Source organism: Rhamphochromis sp. 'chilingali' (genome assembly GCF_963969265.1).
Source record: "Rhamphochromis sp. 'chilingali' genome assembly, chromosome: 18".
Classification (NCBI taxonomy): Eukaryota; Metazoa; Chordata; class Actinopteri; order Cichliformes; family Cichlidae; genus Rhamphochromis; species Rhamphochromis sp. 'chilingali'.
The window spans coordinates 21,364,315-21,384,066 of NC_137945.1; the positions used below are offsets into that span (position 1 = coordinate 21,364,315).

The following is a 19,752-nucleotide window of genomic DNA, read 5'->3' on the forward strand; positions in this document are numbered from 1 at the left end:
CTTGTCACTACATTACTTTGTTGGCCATCTGAAATTGCTTGGAGGTAAGATATACATTAAAGAAAGTGATGTTAGGAAAATGTACTAGTGCTCTCTTACTGAATTACTCAGAAAGCCAGGAAGTAATCTACTTTCACATTACAAACAAATTAGGTATGAAACAGTCAACAGAGTCTTGTACACTGGAGAAATTAGTCAAAAGATGTCATGTTTAATTAATAACCACAGGTGCGAGGCCTATCCTGATAAGGTGACGTGAACAAGGAAGTCGTACAGCAAAAATAAAAACCGGTTGGGTTGCTCTTTGTTTGAAATACCTTTGACTTGCAAACATACAGATATGCTGGCAACTGAGCTGTAACAAGGGAAATTAGAGCCGCTGAGTATACTCAAGATAAAAGATGGCAGGAAACTTCAAAAGATTATTTAATTTTCTAGTACTTTTTTCTTTTGTTAGTGTCGCATGTTTTGTGCTGGTTTTATTCTACTCCAGAAGAAGCTTTGTGGTTATTGTTCCTGAAAAACATATTTTGACACTGGGAAACAAAACATTTTCAGGGATGGTAAAGGAGCAAGTCGCGAAGCTGTTGGAGAGGAGGATCAAAGCCTCAAACAAAAGCAGTGAGATGGCACCGACACCATCTGCTGTCAGCTTAACTTTGGGCCCCTGCCCTGAAAACCCCCCAGATCTCATAGGTCCACTCCTCGTTGAGTTTGATTTCGGAAGGACTTGGGAACATGTGAGAAAGGAAGTCAGTCCTTTGCTTCAAAAAGGAGGAAGGTTCAAGCCAAAAGACTGTGTTGCAAAGCAGAAGGTAGGTGAATGACTTGAGAAGAAGAGAGGAAAGAAAGAAACCAGCAACTGATAGCAACTTGCATTTAAGGGGACAAGTTTCCTTAAATTTACTATTTATGTAAGGATTTATTTATTTGTTTGTGTATTTATTTTTACATGTTTTTGGCACTCTTTTTTCATAGTTTATTTTCAATACTTAAACAGGTGTAAATGATCAAATAAAACCTGATTTTACCCAACCAAAAGAGAAATTAGAGGTAATATATAGAGATAAAATGGTATCATATATATCATATAATGATTAACTCACTCACATATTTCTTTATTTGGCTTCATTCGATTCAGTATCATTTGAAATAAACTCGGAAAAAACGTCATGCTTTTTTAAGCTTTTAAAGATAACACGTGACATACATGCTAATATTAAACATCGTCACATTTAAATAATGAGGTCTGTCATTGTATGAGCACAATTATCATGAGCTAAAAGCACAAGCTTCAGAAAGCTACAAACATTCCAATTCAGACAATTCTTTCTACAGTTGGATCCCAGTGACACTAATATGGTCATTTCAAGCAAACACACCTGTGGTTTGCTCCCAGCCAAAAGAAAGCAGTCTTGAAGGGAAGGCAAACAGAGCTAGAGAGAGGATGAACTGTCACCTGGTATGAGATAATACTGAATCATGCAAAGCTACCCTAGAATCAATCAAATAAAATTATTGGTGAATCACGGGCTAATTTTTCAAATGTTAAAGTAAAAGTTATTGTCATGTCTTTAGGTGGCAATCATCATCCCATTCCGGAATCGGCACGAGCATTTGAAGCACTGGCTTTATTACTTGCATCCTATACTGAAGCGACAGCTTGTGGACTACGGAGTCTATGTCATCAACCAAGATGGAGAGGGAGTCTTCAATCGGGCTAAACTGATGAATGCAGGATATGTCGAAGCGCTCAAGGAATATGATTATGACTGCTTCCTCTTCTCTGACGTAGATCTGGTTCCCCTAAATGACCGTAACCTCTACAGATGTTTTGACAATCCACGACACTTGGCTATAGGCATGGACAAATTTAATTTCGACTTACCCTATAAGACCTTCTTTGGTGGGGTCGCTTCATTGTACAAACATCAGTACTTGAAAATTAATGGGTTCCCAAACACCTACTGGGGTTGGGGTGGTGAGGACGATGATATCTACAAACGAATAGTCTTACGTGGAATGCAGGTTTCTCGACCTGACTTACTGACGGGCAGGTACAGGATGATCAAACATCAAAGAGACGCGCACAATGACCCAAATCCAAAGAATCCTGATAAACTGTTTCAAACACATTGGACCATGAATGCGGATGGCATCAATTCCCTCAAATACACAGTAAAGAACATTGAGAAGGATATCTTGTACACTTTTATCACTGTAGATATCGGCTCTCCTGAATGATCTGCCTGAATGCAATTTAACTCTCTTGCGTGGCCAGTGATTCATTGGTGTTTTGATCTCAGAACTGAACGAGTGACTTATGCTCTTAAAATCTCTGTGAATCCAATTTGCCCTAAAATAAATAAATAAATAAATAATTAATTTAGGTATCCACTCCAACAAAAGGAAAATGTTGAAATTCTGAATATTCAAGCAACTCATTTTTTTCATTTTTTTTTTTTGCTGCACTGGGACAAACAGGGAAATTCCAGTGCTTGTTTCTACTTTATTTTTTTTGAACTCTGCAAAGTATAAGCAATTATAAGTGATGATTTCATCTGTTTTGCAAACAGCAAATAACAAGAAGTATAATGTCTTCTGGCTGGGTTTGATCAGCTGTTAAGTAACCTACCAGTTTAGATTAGATTAGATGAAACTTTATTAATCCCTCGGGTGGGATCCTCTGGGAAATTTAGTTACCAGTAGCACAGCACCAACAGAAGTTGCATGTTACAGATACAATAAGGGGAATGAGAGTAAGGATATAAGCATAAATATACCATATATATACATATACATATATTTTAAAAAGTGTGTTATAACTGTGCGCTATATCTAAGAGGTAGAAAGTAAAGTAACTAAAGGAAGGTGAAAAAAAGGTTTAAATTTAATGCTTAAGAACCTACCAACGAGCATGATAAATGGGACACTATTGTATATTAGATATTCTTAGAGAAGATAAGAACATTAAAACTGCTGTCTCAGATGAATGAATGAATGGCTTCATTTTTAAGCCTCAGGAGTTGCCATTTGGCACCAACAGAGGCAGCCACGGCCACTGTGTCTGCTCAATGTTTGTGCTAATAGTGTCTATTTAGAGCATTTGGATTTAAATTACTTCACAAGTGAGACTGTATACTATGGAGTTTATTTTCATCATAAAATGAAATGACAGATGGTAAAGTCAGAATTTCAATTCATAAACAACATAAAAGCATGGATCCATTTGACCTTGTGTCAACTTTTCAGGCAGCTAGTGGTGGTGCAATGGTGTGGGATATTTTCTTAGCACACTTAGAGACAAGAAAAACTTCGGCAATATTTTTTACATATTTTTTCTCTAATATTTTTATCGGGGAAAACAATTATCATTTAATCACAATAGCCTACCTGAGTGTTATAGCTGAGCACGTTCCTCCCATTTCCCAGAAAGATAGCACACCATGTCACACAGTTCAGATTCTGTCTAACCAGTTTTTTGAGCATGATAATGCATTTTCTGTACTCACATTCCTCGACAAGCACTAATTCAACAGAGCACCTTTGGCATGTGGTTGAACAGAAGATCTCCATCATTACTGTACAGCTGACAAATTTACTGCAACAATGTGTTGGCAAAGGTCATTATGGATCAAAACCTCTGAATGTTGCCAGCTCTTTATTGAATTTATCCAACCAGTATTAAGGAACTTCTGAACGCAAAAGGGAAACCAACCTGGTTCTACAGCGAACAAATGGGCTGCTGCCAGTGCTTGCAGTGCAGCGGACCTTCAATTGACCCATCAGCCCAAAAGTGCACCAGCCTGGTATGTCAGATTACCAGTCCACTCCTGTTCACATGGACTTGAACTTCACATGTTCACATAAACTTGAGTGACATCCCATTCGTCTTACAGCTATAACAGCTTCAATTCTTCTGGGAAGGTTTTCCACAGGTTTAGACATGTGCTTATGGGAATTTTTGACCATTCTTCCAGAAGCACATTTGTGAGGTCAGACACTGATGTTGGATGAGAAGGTCAGGCTAAGGGTCACTGATTCATCCCAAAGGTGTTCTACGTGGCTGAAGTCAGGACTTTGTGCAGGCCAGTCAAGTTCTTCCACAAAAAACTCATCCATGTCTTTATGCACCTTGCTTTGTGCACTGGTGCAGTGATGCTGGAACAGGAAGGGGCCATCCCCAAACTGTTATTACAAATTTGGGAGCATGAAATTGTCCAAAATGTCTTGGTATACTGAAGCATCAAGTGTTCCTTTCACTGGAATAAAGGAACCGAAACCCACACTATTACCATCCCTCCACCAAACTTGACTCTTGGCCGACAAGTACCAGTGTCCTGGCAACTGCAACACCCAGACTCATCCTTAAGATTGCCAGGTGGAGAAGCATGATTCGTCACTCCAGAGAACACGTCTTCACTGCTCTAGAGTCCAGTGACGACATGCTTTACATCATTGCTAAGGCTCAGATGCGGCTGCTTTCTATGCACTGTTGTTGAGCTAATCTGAAGGCCACATGAAGTTTGGTCAGTAGTGACTGACTCTGCAGAAAGTTGGCGACCTCTGCACACTTTGTGCCTCAGCATCTGCTAACCCCACTATTTTACATGCCCTACTACTTCATGGCTGAGTTGCTGTCGTTCCCAATCACTTCAGTTTTGTTATATTATCACTAACTGTTGACTGTCGAATATTTATTAGTGAGGAAATTTCACGACTAGACTTGTTGTACAGTCTAGTCGTGAAGCCTATCACAGAACTACACTGGAATTCACTGAACTTTTGAGAGCGACCCATCCTCTTAGAGATGTTTGTAGAAGCAGTCTATGTGTCTAGGTGATTTTATACACCTGCTCTTCACAAAATACCAATAATGCTTAAGTACAGCTATACATGTCTAGGTGTCTGTGAAGGTTCTCAGTCATCCAGGTCATCGTAGTCAAAGGAGCTTGCAAAGAAAAGCGTCTGGACTTAACTTAAAGAAGTCCAGACGCTTTTCTTTGCAAGCTCCTTTAACTATACATGTCTAGATACATCTATGGATTCACTACGTTAGACTGATTATTTTAATGTGGTCATCATATTGTATATTATATTATATATTATATTAATGCTTTTAGGGAAATTTATTTTGAGAATTGAGTTAGTATAAGATGGTAATCTCAGGAAAGTTTTAGCACAAACTCAGTTTAGTATAATTTTTAATTCAATATTGAGTAAAAATTTCAAATCTTTGTACTTTGTATTGCTGTGTCTGACCTTACATTTTAATATTCTCAATATTTATCTTGTGATTGATAATTAAATTTTGAATCATTTTGCTTCATGCCTGACACGGTCATATTCAGTTTGCAAGTTAATCACATTTTCCGTTTTATCATTTCAAAGCAGAATTTATCACTCTAGACGAGCACATGCTGTTTTTAGAAAGAACTTACTGGTGTCATAGCCATGTGATGCTTAACATTGTTTGGTATCCAGGACTGTCTGGCGTCCTGAGGAATAAACTAGACTTACACATTCTGAAGGTTACAGCTGTACTAGCGTCATACTGTACTGGATCTTCTCGTCTTTACGGTGTACCAAACAGATGTGCCCATTTCAAGGGTCAAAATCTTTGCGCTTCATGAATTCTTAATAAAAGGAAGATTGCACAATTTTTCCCTGAGATGAACTGTAGTGTCACTCAAAAGGCAGACTGAAAAGTGAAGAGGGACAGAGGACAAAATGACACTAACACCTGTGAAGAGGCAAAAAATAGTAGTGAGAGGAGGCTTCACATGGGATGCAAAGTTGAAATCCAGTGATGCAAAGATGTGTTGTGTGCTGAAGGTCACACACATTCAAATGTATTGCATTTCCATTTTTCTAAAGGCTTCACTTGGTGTTTTATTGTCTTTGTATGCATTTTTTACTGCAGCACTTCAACTCCAATCACATCTTTCACACACTGTGTCAGCACCCACCCCCCAAACAGACTCCCATCCTCCTTCCTGCCCAACCCCCTCTTTTTATTGGTTGACCTAGTGGAGTTACTATGGGAACAACTGTGGAGAGGCTGCCATGCAGAATGTGGGGTACAGCTTTTGAATGGTGCTCTGTTGTACACACATGCACTCACACACATTTATCAAGGCCAGGAAAGCCTACCTACCATCAAGATGTTGTGTTTTTGTAAATACTAGTGGCCTTCATTTTTCTCTGTCTGTGCTAGAATTTCTTTTCTTTACCACCAGATAGGTAGTGTAGTCTTTCTTTTTCATTTTTTTTGTTATATTCAACTGGTAGTACTTTTACTTACAGTACTATGACAGCAGTAAATGCTTATTTGTTATTTACTACAGCCCGTGCTAGAATATTTTGCCTACAATCAAACTGTAGGTCTAAATCTATTAGAGCAAAACTACTGGTCATCCACTACCAGACCTTAAAGCAGATGGGCTACGAAAGACCAAAGCCACACCGGGTGCCACTCATATATGGAAAGAATTTTAGAGCTCATCAAAACTGGACAGTAGAAAATTAGGGGAAAAATTGCTGAATCATGATTTCTGCTGCAACATTTGGATGGTAGGGTCAGAATCTAGTGTAAACAAACTGAAAGCAGGGATCCATCCTACCTTGTATCAACAGTTCAGGGTGCTGGTGGTGTTGTCTGAGATATTTTTATTGCACATTTTTATTGCATATTGGCTCCTAAGAACCAGCTGATTGTCGTTTGAATGGCACAGCTTGTTGCTGACCATGTCTACTTTTTGTGATCACAGTGTACCCGTCATGTGATGGCTTCTTCCAGTTGGATAAGACACCATATCACGAAGCTCAAATCATCTCAAACTGGCTTCTTGAACAAGACAATGAGTTCATTGTACTCAAATGTCCGCCACAGTTACCAGAGCTCAATCCAATAGAGCACCTTTGGGATGTGGTGGAACAGGAGACTGGCATGGACTACTAGCAAGCTGTACCTAATGAAGTGGCCAGTGACAAGTGGATACTTGTGGCTGGTGATCATCAGAAGTTATACCAGCTAAATAAAAGCTTCATTTAAGAGCACTGAAGCTCTTCAAACCCATTCACATACTCACAATAAATCTTATTCTGCCACTTATTCTTTGCTTTTCACCATGAGTCCTTCCCTTGTTCTCTTCCTCACTGGTTTGAATAAGAACCCCATTGTTCATCAGAAACTCAGTGCTCTCTGTTGCACTCTTTAACCAGATTTATGGCCGAAAACAAATAAGCACAAACATGGCTCACACTGAGAACAACTGTCCATATCGAGCAGCCAAACAGCAGATTACTGATGAGATCAGCTGACACAGATATATACAAACACACACACACACACACACATGCAACATTACGCACCATTCTTACTGTCAGCATCCCTGGCTTTGATGTGGTGGGCTGGTACAAGTGAGTGTTATGGTCTTACGTAAGGTTTTTACATAAACCTCGGAGTGTAGAGAGCTGGATAAAGAGGGAGGGGGAATTGCTGCACCATTACAAAGGGGATTCGCACTGCACCAAATCCTCCTCCTACTTCACATGGATAAACCACAACATATAAGCTTTTTCTAGCAACATGAGCCATTCTTGAAAAAATGCGACTATACTTTTCATCTATTCAGGACACACACGGGTCTCATATCCACATGCATCAGTTGTCTCTCTTTGTCATCACCGTGCCTGTCTGTCTCCTTTCTTTCCCCAACAGAGACCAACAGTAGCTAGGGACGCATCTGTCGGGCTTTCATGTCAGCAATCAATAGGATTTATTGATAACCTGTAATCCCCGACCCAGAATGACCTCTCCCTAAGTGCCGGACCACAACAATATCCAAAAACTAAAGCTACATTCTACTCAATGCATCACCTTTTCTCACTCAGGCTGATCCTTAGGGATTTAAGACAGCAGGACATGAGGGGTGGGATGAGAGAAGTGGAATTCAACCTCCATTTTATTTTTTCTCCAAACACAAAAAGGACATAACTCCTATGATGGTGTAAACGTGCTTACAAAGAGTCAGGGGCTCATCTATCAGCGCAAATACAGTTTTCTTTATTAAAAATGTAATGAGGTTTTCACAATATAAACAGATAGAAACATAAAGGAGGGGGGGAAATCTGCTTTTCATCAGAGCAAATGATCACATAAAGGCCCAGAAAAAAAAGAGAAGTGTGTGCCTGCAAAAAATACATTGAGCTGAGTCTGGTGTTGGTGAGCCCATGATGGAAACATGGTGACCTCAGGAGTAAGAGTGTGTCCCAGTGGAACAGTTGTATCATGCCATGTCATACCTGGATGAAGCTAAGAAACAGTGACATGTTGGATAGAGTGATGTCCTGTATTTAAACAAAACCTGGTGGACATTGATTGCATAATGACCTGTCATCTTTCAGTTCTACAGAATCTGACTGTTAAAGGAATCCAAGTAAAATCTTGCCAACCAATAACATCAACCAAAAAAATACTTTACTTAAAAAACAAATCTTTTTCTCAATCAGCAATGAATAAAGGAAGCTAAAGGTCTAAAGCTAAAGAAAGGGAAAATGTGAACCGACATGATCACTTGCTGCTTCCCAGGTGACCTCTAGGGCGCCCTTTTATTTGGCTAGGAGAGTTCCTACTGCAGTCTCAGAATCAGGTTACTCCATGGTTGCCTACACTACACCATAGGGAGGCTGAAAAGATATCTGAACCCGGAGCAGTGTCATGGATCAATCATTAGACTCTAAATGAGATGAGATGGCTTAAAGAACGAGAATGACACTCAAGTGTCACTGATAGCTTCTGTGGGAATGATTACATTAAACTTGGCATATCCTATGAAAATTCTATGGAAATCCCTATAAGGGACCAACCTGCTCCCTTTTAACTGATTGCACTGAATCACTAACAAAGGCCTTCTAGGACTGCAACACACCTTCTTATTTCTAAAACAAGCGGCGTTTTGCAATGTAAGCCACAGGGGACTTAGAAAAGAGTCAAATCCAGTTTGTCTTGCCCCCACAAAAGAGGGACAAAGAGGATAGTAGAACACAGAAAACTATGTCCTCACAAATATCCATTACAATGTCAAGCTACATTCACATTCACTCGCAGCTGTGGTGGCTCGTGAAATTAGGCTATACATTGTTTTTTGTTTTGTTTTGTTTTGTTTTATTCATAGCCAGGAGAAGAAGGGGCGAGGTCGATCATTTAGCATTAGTTCCCAAATTTTGCTATGTATAATATCCTAGTTCTCTAAACTGGCACTTGTCATCCATCCACATTAGCCTATACAGTATGCTAACAGAGAGTAACAGAAAGAAGACAAGGCAGAGTGTTAGAAAGCTGGTGCTGTCACAGTTAAGGATCCGTGCAGTATGATTGCGGAAAGGGAAAGTCTATAAAAACAGTACGAAATCCAGTGAAGAACAAAGTACTAGCTAGAAAAAATGTGTTTGTGCATGTGTTCGTAGAGAAGAAAGTTATCCAGTGTAGCTACAAATACAGTGCCAAAGGTTGAGCAGTGCACATGTGTCAGATCCTTCAGCATTAGATGACGTTCCCTGACCTTTGTGCCTTGATATGTGGCACTACATGCAGAGAGCGAGAAGAAATGTGTATGTGTGTGTGTGTATGATTCTGCATGTGCGTGTGTTCGCAGACAACGAAGCCTTAGTGCAAGGGATCCCTCCAGGTTGATGTATTGCGATAGTTTTGCAGGTTTCCATTGGTATTTAAACATTTGTAAATCCCAGAGATTAAAATTCTGTGAATGTACTTCCAGTGAAGCAGCCGGGTGTGAGTGAGATCCAAGTACAAAGGCTGAAGCCAAAGTTAGTCCAAATGGATTTTAAAAAAAGAAATCCGCTAATCGATCTTAAAAAGTATGAGATGCAGTGTGACCTTCTGCAGGATAGCTTTGTAGCTGCAAAGTAGATAATAAAAGCAGTTCAGAGTTCATGTATAGTTTTAAAACCAGTGTGCGATCAGCAAAAGACCATGTTAAAAAAAAAAACCATTTACAGCAACCAAAGGAAAAATGGAGGAAAACTGTTGGGACTTTTCCAAACTATGACAAAATCAAAAAACTTTGGCTCTAAAATCAGAGAATTAGGAGGTACGTATTACAGATTAGATAATAATAATAATAACAATAATAATAATAATAATAATGTTGATTAGATTAGGTCCTTACTATCAGATTGAGTTAAACAAATTGTGGAAATCTAAAAGAAAAACATAAAAGAAAAAAAGGTGCTCTGCTTTTGTTTTCTGTCAAAGTGGTGGTTGTATAGTTAACAGATTGTCAACAGTCAACCCCCAAAGGTTTAAGGAGGGTTGCAAAATGTTAACCTAGCTTTTTCAAGTTTCCTAGTGACTTTCTCAGGTGAACAAAGCACTTACTCTAATGTAGCTGTTCGTGAGCCAACACGCCTAAGGAATGAGAGATTTAAAGATTTGAGAGGAATTCCTAGGCCATTGACTGTACAGCTCAACATTTTTCTTTGTCTGGGGAAACATTTGGCTCTACGTAAGCTGCAGTGTAGCAATGTGCACTCCAGTCCAGCGGAAAATCACCCATGTGACAGAAGCTACTTCTTGTGGGCAGTCCCTCTGGCTGTGCCGCCAGATTTGTTTCCAGAACGACGAACTGGCACCTTGGATACTGGGATTCTGGTGCGAGCCGGAGGAGGCGGTTGCGTCTTTGGTGGAGTTGATTCAGCCTCTAGGACGGACGACAGGGCTGACTGGCTTGCAGAGTGAGGGGGTGTGGTTGGTTTGGTGCTTACCGGGATCTTGGATTCTCGAGGAAGGCTGGCGCTGCCTTTCATTGATCGGAAGGAGCAAGAGGAGGAGGAGGAAGGCAGAGTTGCTTGGGAGATGGGGCTCGTTTTGTGTTCAGTGGACGGAGAGGGCGAGCTGTTTGGATCTTCATCTCCCTCCTGATCCTCTGCTTCTTCTTCAGGATCATTGTAGAGGTCATACAGGTGGTCTCCAGAGCAACTGTCACGTGATAGGGCCATATTCTGGTTATGCTGCAGCCCACTTTCGTCAGGTGTTGCTGTAGGTGTTGCTGACGGTGTGTCCCAGTAGCCCTCGTCACTAAGCGGCTCTTTTTCACCTGGCGATGTAGGGTGACGACCATGTGCGTGAGGGAGAGGGGGTTTAGCTGCCCGGCTTCCCGCTCCACCAACTACAGGAATCTTACTGAGTCCCAGCGCCTTCACCTGTGGTACCTTTCTATCTGAACTCCTGGAAGCTGAGGGAAGGTAGCTGCTAGCAGGGTTGGTGCGAGGGGGATAAGTAGAAGTAGGGGTAGAGGAGGAAGGTTGATGCGATCGGGGCAATGCAGGGGAGTTGTCTCCTGTGGAAGGCAACATGTGCCAGAGTCCCTGCATGTCTGCATCGTCCACTCCTTCTGGACTTGCCATTTCTTCCCCTCCACCCATGTAGGCCACCACACCACTCCCGGGTGGGTGCTGTTGTGGTTGAGGTCGTGCCCTGGTCCGGGCAGGGAGGGAGGCAGGTGCAGAGTTTGGGGAGACAGAGAACATGGGCTGGGGCATCTGAGAAGATAAAGGGGGTTTAGATGGGGAGATGCTACTGGTGATACCAACAACTCTCCCAATACCCACTCCCACGCTACCTCCTCCTCCCCCACTGCTACTGCTGCTGGTACCACTGCCCCCATTACCCACTGGGCCCTCTTCATCGGCATCAGCAATAATGTCACCACAGCCTGTGAGAGAATCAAAGCTCTTGAGGGACGTGACGTCAGTGAAGAGGAGGGAGCAGAGTCGGTCCACAGAGGGCTCTGATGGTGGGTCACCAGTGCTGCAGCGATCCAAAGGGGGTGTAGCAAGGGAGGGGGTGAGACTGGAAATTGAGGCTTTGGCTTTTTGGATGGGTGGTCGCAGTGGTGAGTCAGTGGGCGTGTAGGGAAAGGGAGAGTCTGGCTCACCAGATGGCCCTGGCATGGCAACACAGTGTGGAGGTGTCATGGTAACGCTCGTGGTGGGAGTCTCTAGTGCTTGGAGGTTAGGTCCTGCTTCTGCATCCTCACAGTCTGCTTGGTGGTTATGGGGAGGTGGTTCAAGGGTTAGAGTAATGTCCTTTACCTTTTCAGCATCAGCAGCATCTCCATCCTTGTCCTTCTTCGCCTCCGCCTCTTCTCCATCGCCCTCATTTGTTTTGTCTTTACGTCTCCATCGCATGCTGCTGAAAAACCCTTTCAGGCCCCTTCCTCTTCTGACAAGTCCTGCTCCTCCGTTTTCACTCGACCTAAAACTCCCGCGTCGGAGAAGAGAGAAGAAACTTAGCGATTTGCTCAGAGACCTCACCGGCCCCACCTCCAGGCCTGCAAGTCCCTCCCCTCTCTGTCCATCAGCGTCGTTATTAGAGCTTGTTAGTCCATCGTGGGTTTTGCTCCTCACAAGTTCCGCCGATGCCCCTGAGCTGTTTCCATTCAAAGAATTTCCATTGTCAGAATTCCCGTTGTTTCCGCTGTTTGTAGCCCCTTTGTTCCTGAAGGAAAAGAAGCTGGCCATTCCAGATCCAGTGCGCCGCTTCCCAAAGAGTTTGAAGGCAGCTTTGTTGATCTTCCCTGTAGGCTGAGGGTCACACTGAGGGGCCACAGGAGGCTCCACACACTCTGAGTGCACCTCCATTATCTAGTACTCTATTGCTCCCACTCTATCGTCTCCCTCGAGCTCTTTAGCTACCTTTTTATCCTCTCTCTTTCTGGCGCACATACATTCACCCTCTCTCTCTCTCTCTCTCCCTCCACCCTGCTGTCTGGTGCTCTTTCACTCCCACTCTGACTTGCTTTAACGCCTGCCTGCTGGTTTTCTCTGTCTGCCTCCCTCCCTCTTTCTCTTTCTCTCTCTCTCTAGCTCTCTCTCACACAGCCGCACACACAAACACACATGCTGCTCCTCACTGTATCCATGGCAACTGGGTGGGCTAAGCAGCTTTCGTCAACGTTGGCGGGGCGCCAGCGTCTCTCCTCCACTCCCTCCCCCAACCCCCTTTCCTCTTCTCTGCTTCCACCTTGCCTGTCACCGATGCACTGGTTGGTCTTTCCTTTTAACTATTGAGTATTTCCGAAGCCCAAAATTCACCCCATCCATCAGTGTGTGTGTGCACCGTGTGTGCGTGTGTCCACGTCTCTGTGTTTGTACAAACCCATTCCAGGGTAGCAATGAAGCAATACGCACCCACTGATCTGCTGATGCATTATAAAGGATTAGACATGAGTTCAATATGTTTATGAGGGTTTCCTTAATGGCAGCTCGGTTGAATAGCCAATTATTAGGACAGATCACAGGCTAATCTTTATACAGACTGTTTGTAGGACATGGACCACAGATGTGGGAAAACTGACAATGATGCTGCCCACTAAAAACAGAACTTTTGCATGTGTGGACATTAATTTCTGGGTATATCTTTCCTGTTAGGTAAGTCAGAGCTTTGGGTAAACAGTAGCTTTACATTGTAAATTGATCAGAATTAGCCTTCTCCCTTCACCCAGGCTTATTAGACTGGCTAAATTGGAGTGTGAGGGTGAAAAAGTTCAAAGTAAACGAAACTAAGCATATCACAAGTGCGATTTAGTGGACTCAAAAACAAGACCTGCTGATCAACAGTATGAGCGGGCTTAGACCAGGATATGGATTTAGAAATGTCAGTGCAGTCAGGCTTTTGTTATTTCAAGGGACACGGAGGTCTTAACCTCCCAGTCACAACCAATTTCTCATCCACAACTTAAATGACTTACAAGTGACTCTGCAAAAAGATTTAGGCCCCTCACAACTTACAAGTAGACAAACATACAAACACAAATAGCACAGCCTTCAATAGAGTTTGAGACACACACATATAAGCCATATGGCCTTGAGGCCTCTTCCATATGGACACACAGGGCCAGGTGTCTGAGCCCTGTGATGCCACATATAACTGTCATCACGTCATCCTCAGTTTCCTTGTGTTTGTGGTTTTGTGTCACCAATTATGCAGCCCACAGTACACTCTTTCTTTTCACATTAGTTATAGTTTTAGAGCATACCTTGGCAACCAGCAGAGTTTCTGCAGGCATGTAGAACAATTAACTGTTCACCAACTAGAAGGAAACCTTGTGGCAGCGGATCAACTTGCTGACTTTTGTTCATTGTTGTCGTGTCTTTACAAAGTGCACAAGTGTTCCAGTTTTATTATCAAAATGCATTTGTGCTAATAAGTAAAATTGTGAATGAATTAGGGTATTATACATTAAAATTAAAAAAAAATTATAATAATAAAGAGTGAAATCATTTTTATTCCACATCTCAGTTTGTTTGTTTGATTTTGGAGAATGGCAACCAGTTTGTATATCTGAACAAATTACATAATCACCATTTACCGTAGATCCACCCAGTTCTCCTTTTTTCTGAGTGCAATCCACTGGGGGTGCTCCCAACCCCCCATGAATCTCCCTGTTATCCCGACCCACTTACAAACCTTCCTTCCCTTCCCTCCCCTTCTCCTTTTCTCTCCTCCTCCTCCACAGTGACTGTGAGCACAGGCTCTCCTCTTCCATCCCACTGCTATCAAACAATGTCTGCATTCATGAGCCCAATACACACAACCACAAATCTAGAGACATGCTCCCACCCACACAAACACTTTTTGAGGGCTTCCCCAGAGTGAAGCGTCGAAGCATATCATCCCTATGCTCCCCCCCCACCAATAAGAAAGATAATATGTCCCCAAGAGTCAGTCAGCCAGCCTGTCTACTTGCCAGTCAGTCACCCACTATGCATGCTTTCAGGTACATCAGATGTTCAAGCAGAATGCCCTACAGCAGTGCTAGCAGGTCAGCTGGCTGCTGCGTGGACTTGAAGCTGAGTCTAAGCAGCAGATGGCAGGTGGATTGATGAGTGGAGACTGATGAGGGAGCTCAGTTATCGCATGATGAGACAAAGGATTTTGCTTAGCTCTTAGAGTGGCAGTGTACATTATTACAGTGCTTTAAACATCAGTAAATTATTGAAGCAAATGCACACATTACGACAATGCTACTATATTCCACAATGGAGACCATTAGACCATATCGGGCTTATCGAGCAGTTTGTATAACTGCATTTAAATGGAGGACATAGGAAAGCAATACACACCCTCACACTCACATATATATATATATGAGGCCATTTGTAAAAGCATGGGGCTTGTATGTAAGTGTAAAAGAACTTTTGTCCAGAGGCTTTTGTGGATATTGAACTGGTTTGGTTAGTTTGGTGCTTGGATAATGCAACATGTGCTCTCCTTGCAACCTAATTATTCTTTTCAGTCCACTTGTACTGGCTAAGGCAGATTCACACATGCAATACAAGAAGCCCACACCCTATTATCCCTCCTACTCCGTGCCCCCACCCTCTCTAAAAAGGGTTCCCATTTCAGCCCCCTGAGCGAAGCTCAGCATTAAGTGGGACAGTTGGAGGACATTTTCTCTCTCTCATGTCTCTCACTGTTTTGTCTGTTAATATGGTTCCTCTTTTACGTCAGTGTGCTTCCACTGCACAGTGCCCACAAGTAGCAGCTGAATGTCTTTTTTTTCATTCCTCTGTGAGGAAAGAGCCTCAGGACTCAAATACTTTTTTTTTAAAAGGCCTAATTTGTCTTGCTAAGAAAAGAAAAACAGACTGTGTGTTGTTATGTGAAACTTGCATTGTGTGTACACCCTTTACCAGGCAGAAGTTGTGAAAAAGATGTAAATCATTTCAAGGAAATGCATATCTGTCAACAAAGTAAAAGGGTGCTTTAAATTTTGTAAAGAGTTTCGGTGTCTTCACATCAGGGTATAAATAACCTAATTAATTAGAGCGTGTATCCTTATTATCCATCTTGAACTGTCTGATAGTGTCACAGTCATGTGTCACAGTCATGACATCATCTTCATTCAGTCCACGTCAGTCTTTTTAAATCGGTCACATATTAAGACTTTTAATCTTGGTATGTGACCAATATAAAAAGAATGCAAAAGGTCATTACATTAAAACACATTATGCTATTTTAGGCTCCTGCTTTAACACCTTTATTATTTTAGAAAGTCATCTATGGGATTCCTGCTTCAGTTTCACATATAGGAGAAAAAGAAACCAGAATATCCCCACAGAGTGTCTGAACTTTGCCTCACTTGAATAATAATAATAAGTCACGTATCTTATCAGTAATCTCACAAGAGTTTTATTATCTGCGGATCATAGAGGACACCAACAAAGAAGTAGCTCTGATGTGGTCATGACTGTAGGTTCACATAACAAACCACAATAGTTTTAGCTGTCAGTCAGACGTAGTACATATCAGTAACTACGGGAATCTTTTCAAATGTGAGAACAATACAATCAGCAATCTACCCATTTTCCTTTCAAGTACCACATCTGTGAAAACAGCACAACAGGATCCAAGCAAGAGGTTTAACAAAGACTAGTAACACACACAAGACACAGGTGTGGCTGATCATACATCAGTGGTTAGCTCCTGGCACAGGCACACATACACACCACATAGTCTTTATCATCATTATTAGGGGTTCTATCGGTTAGATTGTGTCAGCACAGGGGGTCTTCCAGCTCTGGATTAAACTAAGCTGTGTGTCTGTGTGTGTGCATACACACATGTTCCTGTTTATGTGTTAATGAAAATTAAACCCCCAAGGATTACTGCTTGTGCTCTTTTGTTACTTTGGTAATCAACAGGGAGCAGTACTAAATGTTATTAAGCTGCCTAAACCCAGAGTGCTCAGACACTTTTACACTCAAAACACTGCAAAACCAAAGTGTTTCTGAAAACTTGTCTTTATCACACAGAAAAAGCAACCCAAAGTATATAAAAGTTATACATGTTCCCTGCAATGCAGTAATTATCAATTTTTCTGAATATGTCAGGGTCAAAATGTTTGTACATTAATTACTTTTTTGAGGCAAGTTATTCGACTGTTTGGAGTAAAAAATGTTCCTTTTTTTCATTTAGACTCATATATTCTGGACTTCTAGTTGCCGTGGCTTGCTGAGATGACAGATCTGGAGGGGATTTTCATTACCGTTATAATTTATGCTCCTACTTTCAGAGGCTGAGGCTAAAGCCTGGTTATACCTCTGGCCACCACATACAACCAGTAGCAACTTTGCACAAACTCATAGAAATGGAGTTGCATCATATAAATGCTAAATGAATTGATTCTTATGCTCCTAGGACCTGGTGTCCACATCACATTTTGGGTTGTCTGGACCAAAATACTAATTTTTGCTCTACAAGGGCCTGATTACCACTTATGAGGACATTATACTGCCTGTTCTATCGAAATTTAAAATGAATGCCCTCTTATGAGGACCTCATTTTTCTCATAAACAAAAATCAGATAAAAGAAAAAAATCTGTTAATTCTTTGTTTTTACATTCATCAGGTCCCAATCAGCCCAATTAGCAAAGAGAAATTAAAAATGCATGCCATGAAGGAGTTTGGGTCTTAGGAGGTTAAATACTACATACCACTATCCAACTTTATCTTAACACTCAAATACCACATTCCCTTATTTCATTCAGTTTGACCCGAAATAAAACTTACCAGAAACGACTGTCTAGAGCAGGGATGTCAAACTCTTTTTACATCGCAGGCTACATACAGCTTATTTTGATCTTTTGTTGGCTGCACCAGTGAAACTGCCCTTCCTGCCAGTGTGCAAATGTAATCCCAGAGATATCTTACGTATAAAAAAATAACCTCTATTCCACCAGAAAGCAATCTATCAGTGCAAAAGAAAACTACAGAAATCTATAACTTAATTACTTCAGTGTAGCCATGTGGGAAATCTTTATCAATCAGAAAAGCTTTAAAAATTGTGAAAATACAATTAAAAGTCCAAAATTTCTGTTCCCTTTCACATTTTCCAAAGTCATCTAGGCCAGATTGAAGTCTTTGCTGGGCCGATTCTGTCCCCCGGGGCCTTATGTTTGACACCCCTGGTCTGGAGTGTACTTCTACACTCTACAAATTATGACAAAAACATGATAAACATGATAAAAATGATTAAAAATGAAATGTAAAAACTTTCTGGGAGACATCAGTATCTGTCCAACCCCCATGTAAATAACACTGTCCGGCTAAGAGCTGTGTGGCACCACCACAGCCCACTGTAAAACATGCCTATTTCAAATGCATTCATCAAAATAATTATACAGAAATGTACAGTGGCTATATTGGAAAACTGAAAAAGGCCATAGAAGCTGTGTCATATGACAGAGAATGGCTGTAACAAATTACACAAGGGCATAAATAGCCAAGTGCTGTAGTCAATTTAGAAATGCCGTTGATATATTCTGGGCTGCCACTGCCTTGTTCGAAACACTGCACTTGTGTGTCAGCCTGATACATAAAAATAGATTCATGTCCTAACAGTAATACAATCATCAGAGATTTTAGTCACATGTTATATACAGGGCAATGGCGCAAACCAATTTTCCACACAGACCAAAAAAAAAAAAAAATGCACATACAACATGCATACACGTGCGCTCATGTGTATAGCATATGCTCTGCCGATATGTAGACTATTTGGCCCTGATTGTAAGTACAGCATTTCCTCCTTGTCCAGTAAAGCGTTCTACCAGAATGGCGTGCAATAAGCTACTCATCTGAATGATTCAGAGCCCTGGGAGAGCCCTCGGCAGCTTGTCTCTGGAAGACACTTCTCAATGTTTAATTTAAGGTAATATGCACAAGTAGGCTACAGGAAGACCATTCTAACACGAGAGAGAGAAAACTTAGAGCTGATTGTGGATTAACATGATTTACTGTTTATCCACATTCAAAAAAGGGACTGAGTCATATAAAAGCTCTGACGCTCTAATGCAGTGGGGGTTTTTTGTTGTTGTTGCACTTTTTACTTGTTTAAACCATAAACAAGGTCCTTCTTTTACACATTCAAGTCATCAGTGGCGATTCATGGAAAACACCTTTAAGGTCTTTTTGAATAATCAGTTAGAAAATGTGAGCAAAAATTATGAACACAAGAAAAGAGAGAATTAAAGTAGAAGATTAAGTCCCCTTTGTTTTTAGCTATCTTCATATAGAGGCACTTTACACATCAGTTATTGTGCCCTTTCTTCTTTCAGTTCATATATTATGGAGCTTTAGAGTAAAGTGGCACAGTGGGTTTACACATCACATCACGTTGCACTGCCAGCCTCTCTCTATTCCAAGTTGTTACAGCTGAATAATGACTTTATTTGCTCATAGACACTGATTTGTCTAAGGGCCAGTGCTCACTTTGTCTAATTGGCTTCTGAAAGTAAACACAGAGCTCAATTTATTGCTACATTTAGTCCCATGGCATCGGAGGGCTGTGGACTGAGTGGCGTTTAAGAAGGAACAAGTTCACTGCAAAAGCTACTAGTCTGAATTCCATAAAGAATTTAGACTAGTAGCTTTTGCTGGATGTAACACAGCAGGATGAAAAGAGCTTGCAGGGCAGACAAATACACACATGAACTCTGTGTAACTTCATTTAAACCAAGTTTTACATCTTGCTCTTGTGCAGCAAACTGATTGGGTTGGGCATTTGCTTGTATGCTAAATCTAATCCAAGATCAAATCCTTTCTGAGCTCCAATAATGATTATTCAGGAACTAATATAGAATATGTTCTTGAAAAAAAAAAAAATTGTAATGACTCATGGCAAAACAAGCTGAGCCTAAAAAAAATTGTGCTGAATTGCCACA

The 19,752-nt window shown here is 41.4% G+C and overlaps 2 protein-coding genes across 2 annotated transcripts; one reads left to right on the forward strand and one right to left on the reverse strand.

The window, feature by feature from the left end:
• Positions 1 to 325: 325 nt before the first annotated feature.
• Positions 326 to 4,963, forward strand: LOC308385716 (beta-1,4-galactosyltransferase 1-like). Its single transcript, XM_080864831.1, has 2 exons — positions 326 to 815; positions 1,579 to 4,963. Exons 1-2 carry the CDS (start codon positions 402 to 404, stop codon positions 2,242 to 2,244), a joined length of 1,080 nt encoding a protein of 359 aa, XP_080720957.1. The 5' UTR covers positions 326 to 401; the 3' UTR covers positions 2,245 to 4,963.
• A 2,974-nt stretch (positions 4,964 to 7,937) lies between these two features.
• amer2 (APC membrane recruitment protein 2) lies at positions 7,938 to 12,866 on the reverse strand. Its single transcript, XM_080864975.1, has one exon. The coding sequence runs from the start codon at positions 12,664 to 12,666 to the stop codon at positions 10,591 to 10,593; it is 2,076 nt and encodes a 691-aa protein (XP_080721101.1). The 5' UTR covers positions 12,667 to 12,866; the 3' UTR covers positions 7,938 to 10,590.
• Positions 12,867 to 19,752: the final 6,886 nt, after the last annotated feature.